Source organism: Procambarus clarkii, chromosome 2, assembly GCF_040958095.1.
Source record: "Procambarus clarkii isolate CNS0578487 chromosome 2, FALCON_Pclarkii_2.0, whole genome shotgun sequence".
Classification (NCBI taxonomy): Eukaryota; Metazoa; Arthropoda; class Malacostraca; order Decapoda; family Cambaridae; genus Procambarus; species Procambarus clarkii.
The window spans coordinates 48270186-48287685 of record NC_091151.1 but is presented as its reverse complement, the minus strand read 5'-3'; the positions used below and the strand labels follow the sequence as shown (position 1 = coordinate 48287685).

The window sequence follows — 17500 nt, the reverse complement described above, 5'->3', positions numbered from 1 at the left end:
GGTGCTGCTGCTGCAGGTGTTGGTGCCGCTGCTGCAGGTATTGGTGCCGCTGCTGCAGGTGTTGGGGCTGCTGCTGCAGGTGTTGGTGCCGCTGCTGCAGGTGTTGGTGCCGCTGCTGCAGGTGTTGGGGCTGCTGCTGCAGGTGTTGGTGCCGCTGCTGCAGGTGTTGGTGTTGCTGCTGCAGGTGTTGGTGCCGCTGCTGCAGGTGTTGGGGCTGCTGCTGCAGGTGTTGGTGCCACTGCTGCAGGTGTTGGTGTTGCTGCTGCAGGTGTTGGTGTCGCTGCTGCAGGTGTTGGTGCTGCTGCTGGAGGTGTTAGTGCCACTGCTGCAGGTGTTGGTGCTGCTGCTGCAGGTGTTGGTGCCGCTGCTGCAGGTGTTGGTGCCGCTGGTGTTGGTGCTGCTGCTGGAGGTGTTAGTGCCACTGCTGCAGGTGTTGGTGCCGCTGCTGCAGGTGTTGGTGCCGCTGCTGCAGGTGTTGGGGCTGCTGCTGCAGGTGTTGGTGCCGCTGCTGCAGGTGTTGGCGCAGGTGTTTTTACCGCTGCAGAGGTCGGAGATGCGTGGCTAGGTGGCTGGGCTTTCAAAGAAGTATTGCTTCCACCTTTTTATTACAGCTGGTATGGTGGCTCTCTGGTGGTTTACTGCTGCTGTTCTGGAGGTGTTTGTGTGTGTGTGTGTGTGTGTGTGTGTGTGTGTGTGTGTGTGTGTGTGTGTGTGTGTGTGTGTGTGTGTGTGTGTGTGTGTGTGTGTGTGTGTGTGGAGTAACTTGCCCACCACGATTACCCAAAATCATAAACAAAATAAACTACTGAAACTGTACATATTATGGTAAAGTTTCCCGTATGCTCTGGCATTATGCTCCCCAAATGTTGACTGCAAATATCCAAGAAGGGAAAACAAAATTAAATCGATTTACATAAAGGGCCGTCGTTAAGGAGATTACCTGTGAAGACACGGATATAGCAGCCATGAGAAGGGGGTTATATAGAGAGGTCTCTACACGTAGCCAGGTCAATGGTTAATATTTATATCGAAACTACTATTACTAACTGTTCAATTGCTGTTAATATGACAATCACAGTAAGTGTGATGTATTTAATATATGATTTCATTTTTCTGTCTCTGTCTGTCTGTCTGTCTGTCGTCAATCATCACTAACGAGTGTCTTTCTCTACACTTGCAGATGGGTCACCACAGTATGGACGGGCTGGAGATGCTTGACCCCATCTCCTCTTCGTCAATGACCACCCTGACCCCCATGAGTGATGGGGGCTCCATGCACCAGCTCCACGGCGCCGTCTACACCCACAGCCCCATGAACACTATGATGCCCCACCCGGGGCTCACACACCCACACATGCCACTCAGGTAACCCATTACTCTTCTCTCCAAGCTCACACACACACAGTAAGCATCCACCACCACCCACACCTACAACCACAACCCCACACAAACAACCACCAACACACCAGCACTGTTCTCACCGCAGGATGTAATCAGGCAGTGAGCCCGTGAGGGGTGCGCATAGCCCAGGGGGCAAGGGGCAAGGCGCTCCTGCTGGGGGTGGAAGCAGCGATCACACACACACACACACACACACACACACACACACACACACACACACACACACACACACACACACACACACACACACACACACACACATACACACACACACGAACTAACCAACTAACTCGCTAAAGAACGCAAACTTTAGTCCTCAGAACGCAATGAACAGGAAAGAAAGGGTGAAAATAGGAAGGAAGCAAGGAAAGAAGGAAGAATGGAGAGAAGGAACCAAACAGGAGTAAAAGCTGATATATCTTAGATTTATCTTGCATCTCAGCAGCGAGATCACTTACACTGCTAGAAGAGGAAGAAAGGCAGGGAAACGGGAAAGATATGAAAGGGTAGATGGGAAGGGGAAGAAAGGGATCTAAAATAAAGGGTAAACAAGGGAAGAGGGAGAAGGAGAAAGAGGGAGGAGAGAGGGAGAAGGGGAGAGGGAGAAGGGAAGGGTGCCTAAGAAAAGGGGTAAGAGCCCAAGGAAATTGGGCAGTGGTGGAAGAGAGAAGAGCCCAACAGCCCCCCCTAACCATAACCCTCACCACTCCCCTCCCCCCCCCCAACTTGAACAAGACAGGTATGGACATAGCACACACCTGCTCTACCTGTTACCTTTCATCACGCTTCTCTCCTGATCAATAGTTCCCTTTATGGCCCCCCTACCTTTCCCCCTCTCATCTCTCCCTCCCTCCACCTGTATCCCTCCCATCTCTCCCTCCATCTGTATCCCTCCCATCTCTCTCCCTCCACCTGTATCCCTCCCATCTCTCCCTCCACCTGTATCCCTCCCTCCACCTGTATCCCTCCCATCTCTCCACCACAACAATCAACCTAACACCTCCTGTATCAACCTTCCACCAGTAGCGACCGTTTTAACCCCCTCCACCACACCACCAAGTATATTAACCACCACCATCCTACTTGAATACGCATGTCAGGTAGATGTAACAACGAGCGTACTGGTAACATACGCGCCGGGAGGAGTCGTAGAAAAACACGAAGATAAGCGTACATGGTGTATGCGTATGGCGTTCGGCTTGTAAGGGTTTTTGTCGAATCTATCAGAGGTACACGTTGTTGTTGTTTTAGATTTAACTACTCAGAACGAAGTGTCCATGTAGCACGGGCTATGGTGAGCCCGTGAGAGAGGTACACGCGACTAGTGCTAATAGATGGGTGAGCTGGATGAGGTGGGTGCAGGAGGGAGTCTTTGGGAGAAGGGAAGGGAACTATCAGGGGAAAGCGCCAAGCCATTACGACTATATAGCACTGGGAAAGGGTTCTTGATAAGGATTAGGAATGGGACGGGGAGGAAGGAATGGTGCTCAGCCACTTGGACGGTCAGGGATTGAACGCCGACCTGCTAGAAGCGAGCTACAAAACGGGTAGTAATATATATATATATATATATATATATATATATATATATATATATATATATATATATATATATATATATATATATATATATATATATATATATATTATTAAATATGACCGAAAAAGTAAGATTAATAATTCTAACACGAATTTTCTCAATCTTTCGTACATTTCTTTTCACTGTTGGAGGTAAATAAAAAATCAATTCTCCAAAATTCATTTTTATTTTGAATTTTATTTATAAATAAAAATGAATTTTGGAGAATTGATTTTTGATTTACCTCCAAGAGTGAAAAGAAATGTACGAAAGATTGAGAAAATTCGTGTTAGAATTATTAATCTTACTTTTTCGGTCATATTTAATAATATATGTCTACAGGAAAGATTGCTACCAAAATATACTAATATATATATATATATATATATATATATATATATATATATATATATATATATATATATATATATATATATATATATATATATATATATATGTCGTACCTAATAGCCAGAACGCACTTCTCAGCCTACTATTCAAGGCCCGATTTGCCTAATAAGCCAAGTTTTCATGAATTAATGTTTTTTCGTCTACCTAACCTACCTAACCTAACCTAACCTAGCTTTTTTTGGCTACCTAACCTAACCTTACCTATAAATATAGGTTAGGTTAGGTTAGGTAGGGTTGGTTAGGTTCGGTCATATATCTACGTTAATTTTAACTCCAATAAAAAAAATTGACCTCATACATAGAGAAAAGGGTTGCTTTATCATTTCATAAGAAAAAAATTATAGTAAATATATTAATTCAGGAAAACTTGGCTTATTAGGCAAATCGGGCCTTGAATAGTAGGCTGAGAAGTGAGTTCTGGCTACTAGGTACGACATATACATATATATATATATATATATATATATATATATATATATATATATATATATATATATATATATATATATATATATATATATATATATATATATATATATATATATATATATATATATATATATATATATATATATATAACTGAAAACTCACACCCCAGAAGTGACTCGAACCCATACTCCCAGATGCATCTGGGAGTATGGGTTCGAGTCACTTCTGGGGTGTGAGTTTTCAGTTGCATATTGTCCTGGGGACCATTCAGGCTTGTTCGCATATATATATATATATATATATATATATATATATATATATATATATATATATATATATATATATATATATATTATATATATATATATATATATATATATATATATATATATATATATATATATATATATATATATATATATATATATTAGATAATTTGTGGATAAAGTGAGAGTTAGCAGTGTTAGTTTATTTATTGTGCACTCCATACCCATCCCGTGGGTGGTGGTGGTGGACCCCATACCTATCCCGTTGGTATGGGGGGGGGGCGGTCCACCACCACTATTCTAGCAGTACATCATTTTGAATGAAGTACTTAAACCTTAGCAGTGCCAGCTACCCTCCTTGTCACAGTTATTACCTAGTAATAACTGTTGTTAGTAAGTACTGTCTAGGGCATCATTCTCCGTTTTGCACATCATGTATGTTGCTAGACATGTGTGTGTCCTGTTGAGAGGAGCCGTTGCTCTAGTTCTGCCTGGTTACTGCTTACTGTTGAAGAGCTTTGCTGCTGTTCTGTATTCCTTAATGGAGTATATCAAGTATTTAAGGTTTAGGCAAGAGTCAGTGATTAGCGCTCGTCTTCAAGGAACTTGCTGACTACATATCCTACAAGTCTTGAGAAAGACTCAATGTCTCGTTTTCTACTATTGTCACAGAGAGTAAAAGTGAACGATGTCGTTCACCAACAACAGCAGTAAAGACACAATTGGTAAAGGAAGGCATGACAAGTAAATTGATACACGACAGATTACTGATCAATAACTTGATCGACAATGTTTACAAAGTAGTCTATATATATATATTTAAATAATATATGCTATCTAATGGTTTTTCTCTCCATGTCTATAATATGTGTGTATGTGTTTTCCTCTCAGCATGCACGACACAGACACAGACCCCCGGGAACTGGAGGCCTTTGCCGAGAGGTTCAAGCAGCGGCGCATAAAGCTTGGGGTGACACAAGCGGACGTTGGGAAGGCGCTGGCCAACCTTAAGCTCCCTGGTGTGGGCGCTCTCTCTCAGTCCACCATCTGCAGGTACCTCCCTCCCTCTCTTATATTCTTCTTCCTCTATCTCCCTTCTCCTCTACCCGCTTCTTTCTCCACGCTCAAGCTCTTATTCTCTTCATTCGCCTTCTCTTTCTTTTCCCCCCTTCTCTTGTTCTGCTTCATCTGATTTGTTCACTTAACACATTTTTGTTTTTGTTCTGTTGTATACAAGGAAACTCTGACGATTAGTTCTTCTGGTGACTGTCGGTCAGTACAATATATATATATATATATATATATATATATATATATATATATATATATATATATATATATATATATATATATATATGTCGTACCTAGTAGCCAGAACGCACTTCTCAGCCTACTATGCAAGGCCCAATTTGCCTAATAAGCCAAGTTTTCATGAATTAATTGTTTTTCGACTACCTAACCTACCTAACCTAACCTAACTTTTTCGACTACCTAACCTAACCTATAAAGATTGGTTAGGTTAGGTTAGGTAGGGTTGGTTAGGTTCGGTCATATATCTACGTTAATTTTAACTAAAATAAAAACAATTTGACCTCATACATAATGAAATGGGTAGCTTTATCATTTCATAAGAAAAAAAATTGAGAAAATATATTAATTCAGGAAAACTTGGCTTATTAGGCAAATCGGGCCTTGCATAGTAGGCTGAGAAGTGCGTTCTGGCTACTAGGTACGACATATATATATATATATATATATATATATTATATATATATATATTTATATATATATATATATATATATATATATATATATATATATATATATATATATATATATATATATATATATATATATATATAATGTTTGTGTGTTAAGTGCGTGTGTGTTCATCTTTCTAGTCGTTTGGTATTTCTCCCCCTCTAATGAATCATTGTAGTTAATATAAAAAATGTACATAATAGCTTTAGCTGCATTCCTTAGCATGCATAAAGAAAACTTGTCTAGACATGACAGTTTTGAACTATTGATAACTTATATACAATCGTTGAAAAACAGATTCAAAGGGAAGACACTGCTGAACAATAAAGATTTAGTCCTGTGAATCAGGACGAAGTATATACTTACATCTCCTGTTACTATTATTAACGCAATTTTTCTCCCGCTCTCTTTTTCCCACGTGCAGGTTCGAATCCCTGACCCTGTCTCACAACAACATGATCGCGCTGAAGCCAGTGCTGCAGGCGTGGCTGGAGGAGGCCGAAGCTCAGGCCAAGAACAAACGACGGGACCCAGAGGCGCCCTCGGTCCTGCCCATGGGCGAGGTAGATGATGTGAGGATGAACGGCAGTCACTTATCAGGGGCTAGGATTCCAACCTGGAGGGACGTCAGGGTTATTTGGGCTTCTAACCTTAAGAAAAATAGGGATTTGGGACTCCAGCTTTGGGGGATATCTGGGTTTAATGCCTTAACGAAAACGGAAAATAGGAAACAGGGCTCTAGCTTGAAGGGTATAAGGGCTAAATTGACTTGACATCGTATACAAATTAAATCTAGACTACCAGATTCCAGCGACATATATAATATAATACATACAAGCAGATATAATGTCTCTAAGCTCCATAGATAACGTGAATCAAGTCTGCAGCATTAAAGGGCACTTTAACCTGAAGGTATATCAGAGTCTAGGGAAACTAAACGTTAAAGCATAACAGAATTTACTAGTCCAATCCTAGAGATCAGGTCTAGAACTCAAGACATAATAGAAGATTAAGATTTATGAATTTACCTTTTGAAATTCTTACTATTTTATGTCACCCATAAGGACAATCAGATTCAGGTACCCAGCATTAAAAAGAAATATAGTTTACGGTTCACGGCCGACACTCTGAGTTACCACTTGTACGAGGCGTATTGGGGGGGGGGGGATGGGTCTAAGGTAAATCCTTCAAGAATTTGATTAGAAATGAGGATTTACTAAGGCAAAGTTGGAGAGTTTATTTAACAATGAGTGAGGGGGGGATTTACTTACAGGGAGAGCAAGAAGGATTAATTACACCGATATGAGCGGAATTTTTTAGCACTTAAAGAGCAAAGGAATGGAAGGAGATTTACAAGAAATTGAAAATTTAAAGACTTAAAAGTAATTTAAAAACAAAATCTAAAGGGGTTAAGCAAATAAAAAGTAGAAAACCCATAAATTACGTAGTACCAAAAACTACCTTTTGCCAAATTCAGATCCAAGGATTTCTTACTACTCAGGTCAGTTCTAAGACCGGCCGGCTGCCCACCTCTCACATGGGTAACCTCATTAACCGGTGAGTAACCCCTGGGCCCATCTATTGCTTAGAAAGTTCCAAGGACTCTCCTATTCCAAGGACTCTCCCATTCCAAGGTCTTTCCACCACTCACTCCCGCCACACAGACATGCTCAAGGCTTCACCCACAGCCCAGCTGACCTCAACAGGTGTCCGAAACGGCAACGCATCGCTACCCGTTACAAATATGATTTGTGTGAACTAAATCCACTCCCGCCTGTCTCTCAGCTTTGATAGGGCGAATCTGGCCACCATTCACCGAGGTTGAGGTGTATACACTTTCTCAAAATGGTGGCACTTGGTTGTGTGGTGACCTTATACTTGAGGGGAAGTGGAGGGGGAAGGCGAAGGTGCAAGTGGTAGGAAAAAGAGTAAGGGAGAGAGTAGTGAGGGTAAAAGGAAAAAAATGAGATATTAAGAGGGAGATGGATGGCAGGGGAGGGGAGAGAGAGATGGAGAGGGGAGAGGGGATAAATACGGCGTGAGCCCAGGTGAAGTCGACAAGTGGTAAGGAGGAGTGTTGGTACTGTCAGCCTTATTGATCCCTACAAGAGGGGTGTTATTCCTCTGAACACCCACTCCTGCCACACCCTCACCATTCCTGCCACACCCTCACCACACCTGCCACACACCCTCACCACTCCTGCCACACCCTTACCACCCCTGCCACACCCTCACCACTCCTGCCACACCCCTCACCACTCCTGCCACACCCCTCACCACCCCTGCCACACCCTCACCACTCCTGCCACACCCCTCACCACTCCTGCCACACCCCTCACCACCCCTGCCACACCCCTCACCACCCCTGCCACACCCTCACCACTCCTGCCACACCCCTCACCACTCCTGCCCCACCCCTGCCACACCCTCACCACTCCTGCCACACCCCTCACTACCCCTACCACACCCTCACCACTCCTGCCACACCCTCACCACTCCTGCCACACCCTCACCACTCCTGCCACACCCTCACCACTCCTGCCACACCCTCACCACTCCTGTGACACCCTCACCACTCCTGCCACACCCTCACCACTCCTGCCACACACACCTTCACCACTCCTGCCACACCCTCACCACTCCTGTGACACCCTCACCACTCCTGCCACACCCTCACCACTCCTGCCACACCCTCACCACTCCTGCCACACACACCTTCACCACTCCTACCACACACACCTTCACCACTCCTGCCACACACTAACATAACATTACACTCAAAGCATAATGATTTAAAAGTAAGGCATAACTTTAATAATAAGATTATTATATTGTCATGTAGTTTTATATTTCACATTTAACATTCGTAATCATTCTTCCGCTTAAAGTATTCTCATGTATATTGTATACTCATTTTTCAAGTATTATTCCTTTAAAGTAGTCCTCCATTTAACATATTTGTATACTTAAAGTATTCACGATCAAAGTAATTTCAAGATGAATTTTCACTAATCAATTATCTGTCATGTTCTATATATTTGATAACATTTTACTGGACAAAATTCTTGTGTTAACGCATTGGCATCAGATATTTTCTTCGCTCTAAACTGACCTGGTCAAATGATGGAGAACACCGACAAAAACAAAGTGTGTGTTTGTGTTCGTTATTTATCAAAGGAGTATTGATAACCTCGCGGTGATACATCTCCCGTGACCCAGGCGGGCCCGCGCGCCCACCTGTTCATTACTTATAAACCGTGTAAATGAGAACACAGAATTGAACAGCTTGTGTAATAACCTGTTCACACACACACATACAATGCTTCAGCCCCTCAATATCTCGAGCTAGAAACGGTGTGTGTGTGTGAGTGGGTAAGAGTTATTGGGAAGGTGACCACCAACATACCCCCCTCCCCCACCCCAACATACCCCCCCTCACCCCACCCCAACATACCCCCCTCCCCCCACCCCAACATACCCCTCCGTCAACTAGGGATACTGAATCAATGGAGCCCCTGATATACCTCCGATTTACAGATGAAATCGATTAAAAACGTAACATTAAAACAGTTTTGTTGATCAGATATAAGTCATTAGTGCTTCATCTATACCAATAACATCTCTCCGACAACACACTCAAGAGGGATCACCGCTGTGGGAGGGGGGAGGATAGAAAGATGGTAAGGGAGGAGCGGGAGGGGAGGAAAAGGGAGAGGAAAAAGGTGAGGAATGGGAGAGGGAAAGGACTAGCCCTTTAGAATAGCCATGCACGAGGGGGACGCAAATGCTCGCCCCCTCTACTGAATGAAAGACCTTAATGTTATTACATTCCATAGTGTTGCATGACTCTAGAGATAAGGAGCCGCTGTAGAAATAAGACGCCTCTGTAGTAACAAGAAGCCACTGTAGTAATAAAGACCCGCTATAGTAATAAGAAGCCCCCCTCTAGAGATAAGGTCATAATCTAGAGTCTAGAGATTCCTTGGTGTTGTTGGTGCTGTATTCTCACCACTGTGAAGCACAACAATCTTATGAGAGCCACCCAGGAATGTCAAGTGTTGTGAGAGCCACCCAGGAGTGTCAAGTGTTGTGAGAGCCACCCAGGAATGTCAAGTTTTGTGAGAGCCACCCAGAAGTGTCAAGTATTGTGAGAGCCACCCAGGAGTGTCAAGTGTTGTGAGAGCCACCCAGGAGTGTCAAGTGTTGTGAGAGCCACCCAGGGAGAGTGTCAAGTGTTGTGAGAGCCACCCAGGAGTGTCAAGTGTTGTGAGAGCCACCCAGGAGTGTCAAGTGTTGTGAGAGCCACCCAGGAGTGTCAAGTGTTGTGAGAGCCACCCAGGAGTATCAAGTGTTGTGAGAGCCACCCAGACTAATGAAAGACTGTGAGGTGAGCAGTGTGCTTGACAAATCATGAGGCTCTGTGCTCGACACATGTTGTGTGTCATCGCGAGGCGGTATGCGTGAAACACTAGGCGAGTGTTGTGTAACTGAAACACCGTAAGGTGAGGGAATGAGTGAGTGAAACACCCGGATACACTCCCTGGGTAAGTTAGCTGTGAGGTATTCCAAAGAGCTCACTGTATAAACTGGTAGCTCTCTGTAGAGTACCAGTCATCCCGGTACATTCCGGTTGAGCTCTAGAATTGTATGTTAAGCGCCAGTCATCCCAGCATTGAACCAGTAAGTTCAGGCCTCAGCTCTCTGTCTCACCCATCCCGGTACAAACCCAGTAAGCTGGACCTGTGTGTCACCCACCCCGGTACAAACCCAGTAAGCTGGAGCCGTGTCCAATGTGTAGTTAGCGAACCACTCCTGGCATTTGTCAAATACTATACGACTAATATGGATATATATATTGTAACCGGATTTCTCTCTTGTTTTCCTGTGCTAATGCCTTGTTTTTCCAGTGTGTGTGTGTGTGTGTGTGTGTGTGTGTGTGTGTGTGTGTGTGTGTGTGTGTGTGTGTGTGTGTGTATGTGTGTGTGTGTGTGTGTGTGTGTGTGTGTGTGTGTGTGTAGCATTATATTGTCCGCAGCCCCGTGTTTGGAGAGGCTATGACACATGTTTTCTTGTTGCTCCCAGAAGCGCAAGAGAACGTCCATCGCTGCGCCGGAGAAGCGGTCACTGGAGGCGTACTTCGCGGTTCAGCCGCGGCCATCGGGGGAGAAGATCGCCGCCATCGCCGAGAAGCTGGACCTGAAGAAGAACGTGGTCCGCGTCTGGTTCTGCAATCAGCGCCAGAAGCAGAAGAGAATGAAGTTCGCCGCCACCCAGAAGCAGATGGCGGGCGGCAACGTGCACAGCTCCATGGGATCCATGATGACTTCGCCCATGCCGCCACACACGCCTGTCCCATAGTGGATGGCCTCCCCTGGTGCCCGCCCGGCCCTGGACCTGCCCGCCCGCTCCGCCCATCAGCAACAGCAACAGCAGCAGGGGAATCGCCTATCACCTAATACCGTCGCCAACACCGCCCCGTGCCCGCCCACGCCCCGCCCGTTATGGACGGATCAAGGCGACGCAGGGGACAGGTGGGTGGCGCCAGGTCCCTCGTGGGCGTATAGCTACGCCTACGCTGCCGCCCACGCCCATCAGGCCACTCGCCAACTGACGCAGTGACGCTCACCGTGGGACGCCCATGGTGAGCAATGGGCGGAGGCGTACCACGAGCCTTGTCGTACATATCAGTGATATATATTTGTACGCTGCTTGGTGTATGGAGGCGGAGCCATGGGTGACACCGGAGGCACTCAAGCCCCGGCACTCCAGGAGTCCGTTGATGGTGGCCATGGCCCAGTCTGTGGCCTCTCTGGGGCCACACCAGGCCGCCGAGGGCCAGCGCTATGGCCGCATCATCGTCCACGGCATCAGGGGTTAATACGACCCTCTAGTGATGGGGTCACGGTGACTTATACAGTGCCCTTGCTCTCGATATGACCTGAAGTCAGCCTCGTTTAGGAAAGTAATGACCTTTTGGAGTCACTTGTAACGTTATTAAATTGGACTTGGAAAAGGAAAATAAAAGAAACATTTGTGATTTTTGACACTCTTCGAAGGCTTGACTGTGAAATCCGTGAACGTCAGGACACTTTGTACAAAATTAGTTTAAGTCTCCCCCCATTTATTGCATATGTTGAGTATGGTTAATGCTCTTATCCGGTGATATCACGTGAAACACTGTGTTGCTCCAGCCGGCCAAAGGGGTTCATCCCGCCACATGACGTGACCACCGATTTTGGGCCCTCTGTCAGAGAGCAACAAGGCTTATTTTCCAATGTTTCCACGGTATGGCTGAGGAGTAGGACTTGTAATTTCATAGGATTCTATGAAATGCTTTTTTTTTCTTTTAACCAAAGAAGTGTAAATATAATAATAATAATAATAATATATTAACTGTACTAAAGTTTACTATCACGGGATAGTAAACTAACTGGCACTTTTACGTGCATCAGAGCTCAAGGATTTTGTGACCTAGTCGTAGGTAGTTGTAGTTCTCCTTTACTGGTTTTGTTTCCCCTTCACGTGTTACCAATGCCGTCTGTTGTCGCCTGGAGAAGCAACCAACCAGGAAATATATCCATAAACTACGCCTCACTCGTCATGGACAGCTCCGGCCGCGCTCTCAACCCAAATCTTTTCCAAGTATTTTTTTAGTCATGTTATCTTTTTTTTAAGGTTTTTTGGCCTCCAAGTTCACAAGCAAACATACTCAATCTCCATTCTGATTGGCCAATCTCACTGGATGACGATACTGCTATTGGTCGCTTACAAGCGTCGTTCGATTGCGGTCACCCAATAACTTATTCCAGTGGGATATTATCGCTTGAGATCGGCAATAGCGCCCGATATTCACACTAGGGATCCTCAATATGGTCAAGTGATATACGAATCTTATTACCCGGGATCTTAATCAATACGATATTTGGACAAAAAAAGTTTTTTCGTCTTTAAGCCTTAGTCACGCAATGAAGTTGGAGTTCAGGCATTCGGACGAGGATGGTCAATAGCGTCCATGATTCGGTGGTGTTCGGGAGGAGGAGGACGAGGAGGGGGGAGGGGGATAGCCAGTCTTGAACTGTAGTACGTCCACTCTCCACAAGGGGAGGTTCCCTGCCACTCCATCACCAACACCACCACATAAGACAACATGAGCCTCCACCACATAAGACAACACGAGCCTCCACCACATAAGACAACACGAGTCTCCACCACATAAGACAACATGAGCCTCCACCACATAAAACAACACGAGCCTCCACCACATGAGACAACACGAGCCTCCACCACATAAGACAACACGAGTCTCCACCACATAAGACAACACGAGCCTCCACCACATAAAACAACACGAGCCTCCACCACATGAGACAACACGAGCCTCCACCACATAAAACAACACGAGCCTCCACCACATAAAACAACACGAGCCTCCACCACATGAGACAACACGAGCCTCCACCACATGAGACAACACGAGCCTCCACCACATAAGACAACACGAGTCTCCACCACATAAGACAACACGAGCCTCCACCACATGAGACAACACGAGCCTCCACCACATAAGACAACACGAGTCTCCACCACATAAAACAACACGAGCCTCCACCACATGAGACAACACGAGCCTCCACCACATAAGACAACACGAGTCTCCACCACATAAGACAACACGAGCCTCCACCACATAAAACAACACGAGCCTCCACCACATGAGACAACACGAGCCTCCACCACATAAGACAACACGAGCCTCCACCACATAAGACAACACGAGCCTCCACCACATGAGACAACATGAGCCTCCACCACATGAGACAACACGAGCCTCCACCACATGAGACAACATGAGCCTCCACCACATGAGACAACATGAGCCTCCACCAATAACTCCTCACCTCATGAGATATAATGAATGTTTCTACCGTTGTCTCCTTCAGTGAGCGGTCGTCAGGGAACGCTGCACGCAACACGCAGTCTCACTCAACACAATTCCAAACTAATTTATGTTTTTTTTTAAATCTGAGGAACTTAATGTGAGCCTAATAACTTTAGGTGAATTAACTAAATCAGGTTGAATGTAGCAGCGATGTTCAAGTTGGGTAAACAAAGAAACTTACCAAGTGAGACATTATTGAATCAGCAAACTCCAAGTAAAGTCCTGATAAAGTCTCTTCGATCCAAACGTCGTCAATAAAGTCTTTCAAATTCACATGAGCGAAATAATGGCCAAAGAATTCTTGATAAAAGTTTAAAAAAAACTTTGACCCATAAAAATTTGAACAGAATTTATACAAGCAAAATGTCCCCCAATAAATATATCGTAAAATTCCCACCAGAGAAACAGTCCAATAAACTCTTGGCTTTAGTAAGTGCCTTTGTTTACCTCTCGACAAGAAGTTTATAAGTAAATTAAATCTTGTAGTCACACAAAGGTGAGAAAAAAAATATATATATATGACTTTTCAAAAGATTGTAATTGTGGGGGGAAAAGTTCTTATGACAAAAAAATACGTTGTTGGACTCGGTGTGATTATTCAGAGACAATATTCAAATAAAAATACAATCAATCGTGATTGTTAAATTTATGATTTAGACACAAACATATTTAATATATATTCGCTCAATTTGCAATCTAGTCATCACGCAAAATACATATACTTGAAAAGTTCAACTAGCAGTCTAGTCATCACACAAAATATACATACTTGAAAAGTTCAACTAGCAATCTAGTCATGACCCAAAGAACACAATAGCATTGATGGTGTGGCAGCGGCGGTGTGTTAGCAAGGGTATCTTCATGTCATTCGCAGCGTCTTCATGGCAGATTATCAGCGTCTTCATGGTAGATACGCAGCGTTCAATCCCAGTGGACTTGCAGGCGCGAATGACTAAGTGGTGTTTAAACATGCACAATGATATCTGTAATTCTGAGCTTTAATTCGTTGTAGTTTAACGAGTGTGTGTGTGTGTGTGTGTGTGTGGGAGCGCGGAAACAGTTCAACGCCTCGGTGACACTCGCTACAAGTGAGTGTGTGTGTGCGTGTCTGTCTTGTGCGATAGCTTGGCTTCTCCAAGAAATGAATACGTTGTTAAAAGTATGTTCGTGAGACGCAACAAATATAGCCGTTCCGGGATTCTCGTATGACGTAGGAAAATGAATCCGTTAGCGGGACGTTCGTATGACGAAGGGACGAGGAACGGGAGGCTGTTGTGAAGGGCGACCGAGAATAGGTCGGCCCCCCCAACAGCACCTCACACCTCGGCCTTCACACACAATAAATACTCTGCCTTTCTCGAATAAGAAATTATTTTATATGTAAATTATTTGTCTTATTTATTAACTATGTATAAACTCACTGTGAATAATAATAATAATAATAATAATAATAATAATAATAATAATAATAATAATAATAATAATTATGGACTTGTTGAGAATGCCATGGTGATAAACATATATGTTAGCTTATTGGAAGGGCTTCTCCCAGCTATCTTCCTGAGGACCACCGAGCTCTTCAGAAAACATAGTAACAAAGCCTGAAGCCTTTCCGAATTGTTGACACAGGGGAAGCGATACCCACTGGTCGCAGAAGCGGACGGCTGGAGAGGCCACAACGACCTCAGGAGGCAGAAGACGTTAGGTCTGGAAGCCGCAAGGACCTCTGGAGGCAGGAGACATTAGGTCTGGAAGCCACAAGGACCTCTGGAGGCAGGAGACATTAGGTCTGGAAGCCACAAGGACCTCTGGAGGCAGGAGACATTAGGTCTGGAAGCCACAAGGACCTCTGGAGGCAGGAGACATTAGGTCTGGAAGCCACAAGGACCTCTGGAGGCAGGAGACATTAGGTCTGGAAGCCACAAGGACCTCTGGAGGCAGCAGACGTTAGGTCTGGAAGCCACAAGGACCTCTGGAGGCAGGAGACATTAGGTCTGGAAGCCACAAAGACCTCTGGAGGCAGGAGACATTAGGTCTGGAAGCCACAAAGACCTCTGGAGGCAGGAGACATTAGGTCTGGAAGCCACAAAGACCTCTGGAGGCAGGAGACATTAGGTCTGGAAGTCACAAAGACCTCTGGAGGCAGGAGACATTAGGTCTGGAAGCCACAAGGACCTCTGGAGGCCGGAGACGGTAGGGGTGGAGAGGCGGCGAGGACCTCGAAGCTCACAAGAGCACTGAACAACACACCGACAAATTAAAGTTTTCAACGCTCGGGAGGCACACACAGACGGGAGTGATAAGTAATGCAAAGAGTAAATACATCTTCTAAAGGAAATCCTGTCACGTGTTTAAATTAGTAATGAATAAAATTAATTATTACCTGGGAAGGGAGAGCCGGCATCACAATATTTTCAGCCAGGCTTAAAATGTCATTTTCAGCGTATTCGGTATTGTTTTATTAAGCTTTCAGTCCGGTGATTGACACTGACAAAGAGTGGTTTCCCGATCCCATTCTAATGATGGATTTTGAATTTTACATTTTTCTTACACATCTATATTGAAGAGAAACTAAGTTGAGCTCTACATGTCTGTAACATCAGAATTCGATATTTCACAAAGGTAATTAAATTCACTGACATTTTTTAAAAAAATCTGAAAATTCAGCATGGTTGTAAACTTTATAAACTGTTACAATTCCGGTATCTGAAGTCGCTGTAGGGAAAAAAAACTTTGCGTGGCGTTGTTCATTTTGGATTCGATGAGCGGTTGAGAACTTGGACGGTGTTAAGAGCCGGTTCTAGTGCATGCTTCTGACAAGTTCTGTTTGTCTGCCTTGTGCCGTGCGGGCAGGGGACCGTTTGCTTCCTCCACACTGACGTGAGACAAGCTCACTGCTTCACTCATAGCTGCTTCTCTGCTCAGGCTTCACCTGCTGAAGCCTGAAGGTGGCCTCTAGAACCCATATGAAGGTCTCGACCCGTCCCTGCTCTGTCCGGCCCCGCCTGCCCATACCCCCGCCACGCTCGGTTATGCCCTCACTATGCCCAGTCATGCCCTTGCTATACCTAGTTATGCCCTCGCCATGCTTTGTCACCTCCATATACGTTATTCTCCTCTAGATCTCATGCATTTTAATTTTCTTTCATAACTTCTCGTATTCTCGCTCATTTCAATTTCCTTTTCCCCATGATTTCACCCCCTTGCTCACTTCATTTATCTCTTCCCAAGTTTCTCCTTTCTATTCTCTCCATTTTCATTTGACTCTTTCCAAATCTTCCTTCCCTGCTCCTCTCTTCTCCTTTTACCTTTTCACCCTTTCTTATATTAGGTTATAGACACTCTTTCCTATTTCCTCTTCTTTTTCTAAAAATCCCTGTATCTTCCTTTCTTCCCCTCTCTCCTCTATATTCTAAACGTCATCCTCAATTTCTCTTCACCTCTCCACGTCTCATCATTTCTCCTTCTCTCCCGTCTCTCTCTCTCTCTCTCTCTCTCTCTCTCTCTCTCTCTCTCTCTCTCTCTCTCTCTCTCTCTCTCTCTCTCTCTCTCTCTCTCTCTCTCTCTCTCTCTCTCCCGTCTCTCTCTCTCTCTCTCTCTCCCGTCTCTCTCTCTCTCTCTCTCTCTCTCTCTCTCTCTCTCTCTCTCTCTCTCTCTCTCTCTCTCTCTCTCTCTCTCTCTCTCTCTCTCTCTCTCTCGTCTCTCTCTCTCTCT

General features: G+C 44.7%; 1 protein-coding gene across 4 annotated transcripts in view; it reads left to right on the top strand.

Moving 5' to 3' along the window:
- Positions 1-17500, top strand: part of acj6 (abnormal chemosensory protein 6) — a 135431-nt gene that overhangs the window by 114826 nt on the left and 3105 nt on the right. For 2 of the 4 annotated variants that reach the window (XM_069325594.1, XM_069325572.1), the window contains 4 exons: positions 1181-1365; positions 4978-5139; positions 6272-6419; positions 10930-17500. The exon at positions 10930-17500 is cut by the window's right edge and continues 3105 nt beyond it. In XM_069325594.1, the coding sequence (XP_069181695.1) occupies positions 1181-1365; positions 4978-5139; positions 6272-6419; positions 10930-11205 (771 nt within the window). In that variant the 3' untranslated portion in view covers positions 11206-17500. The remainder of the gene's footprint in view (positions 1-1180; positions 1366-4977; positions 5140-6271; positions 6420-10929) is intronic. The other 2 variants (XM_069325587.1, XM_069325579.1) reach the window with 2 other exon arrangements.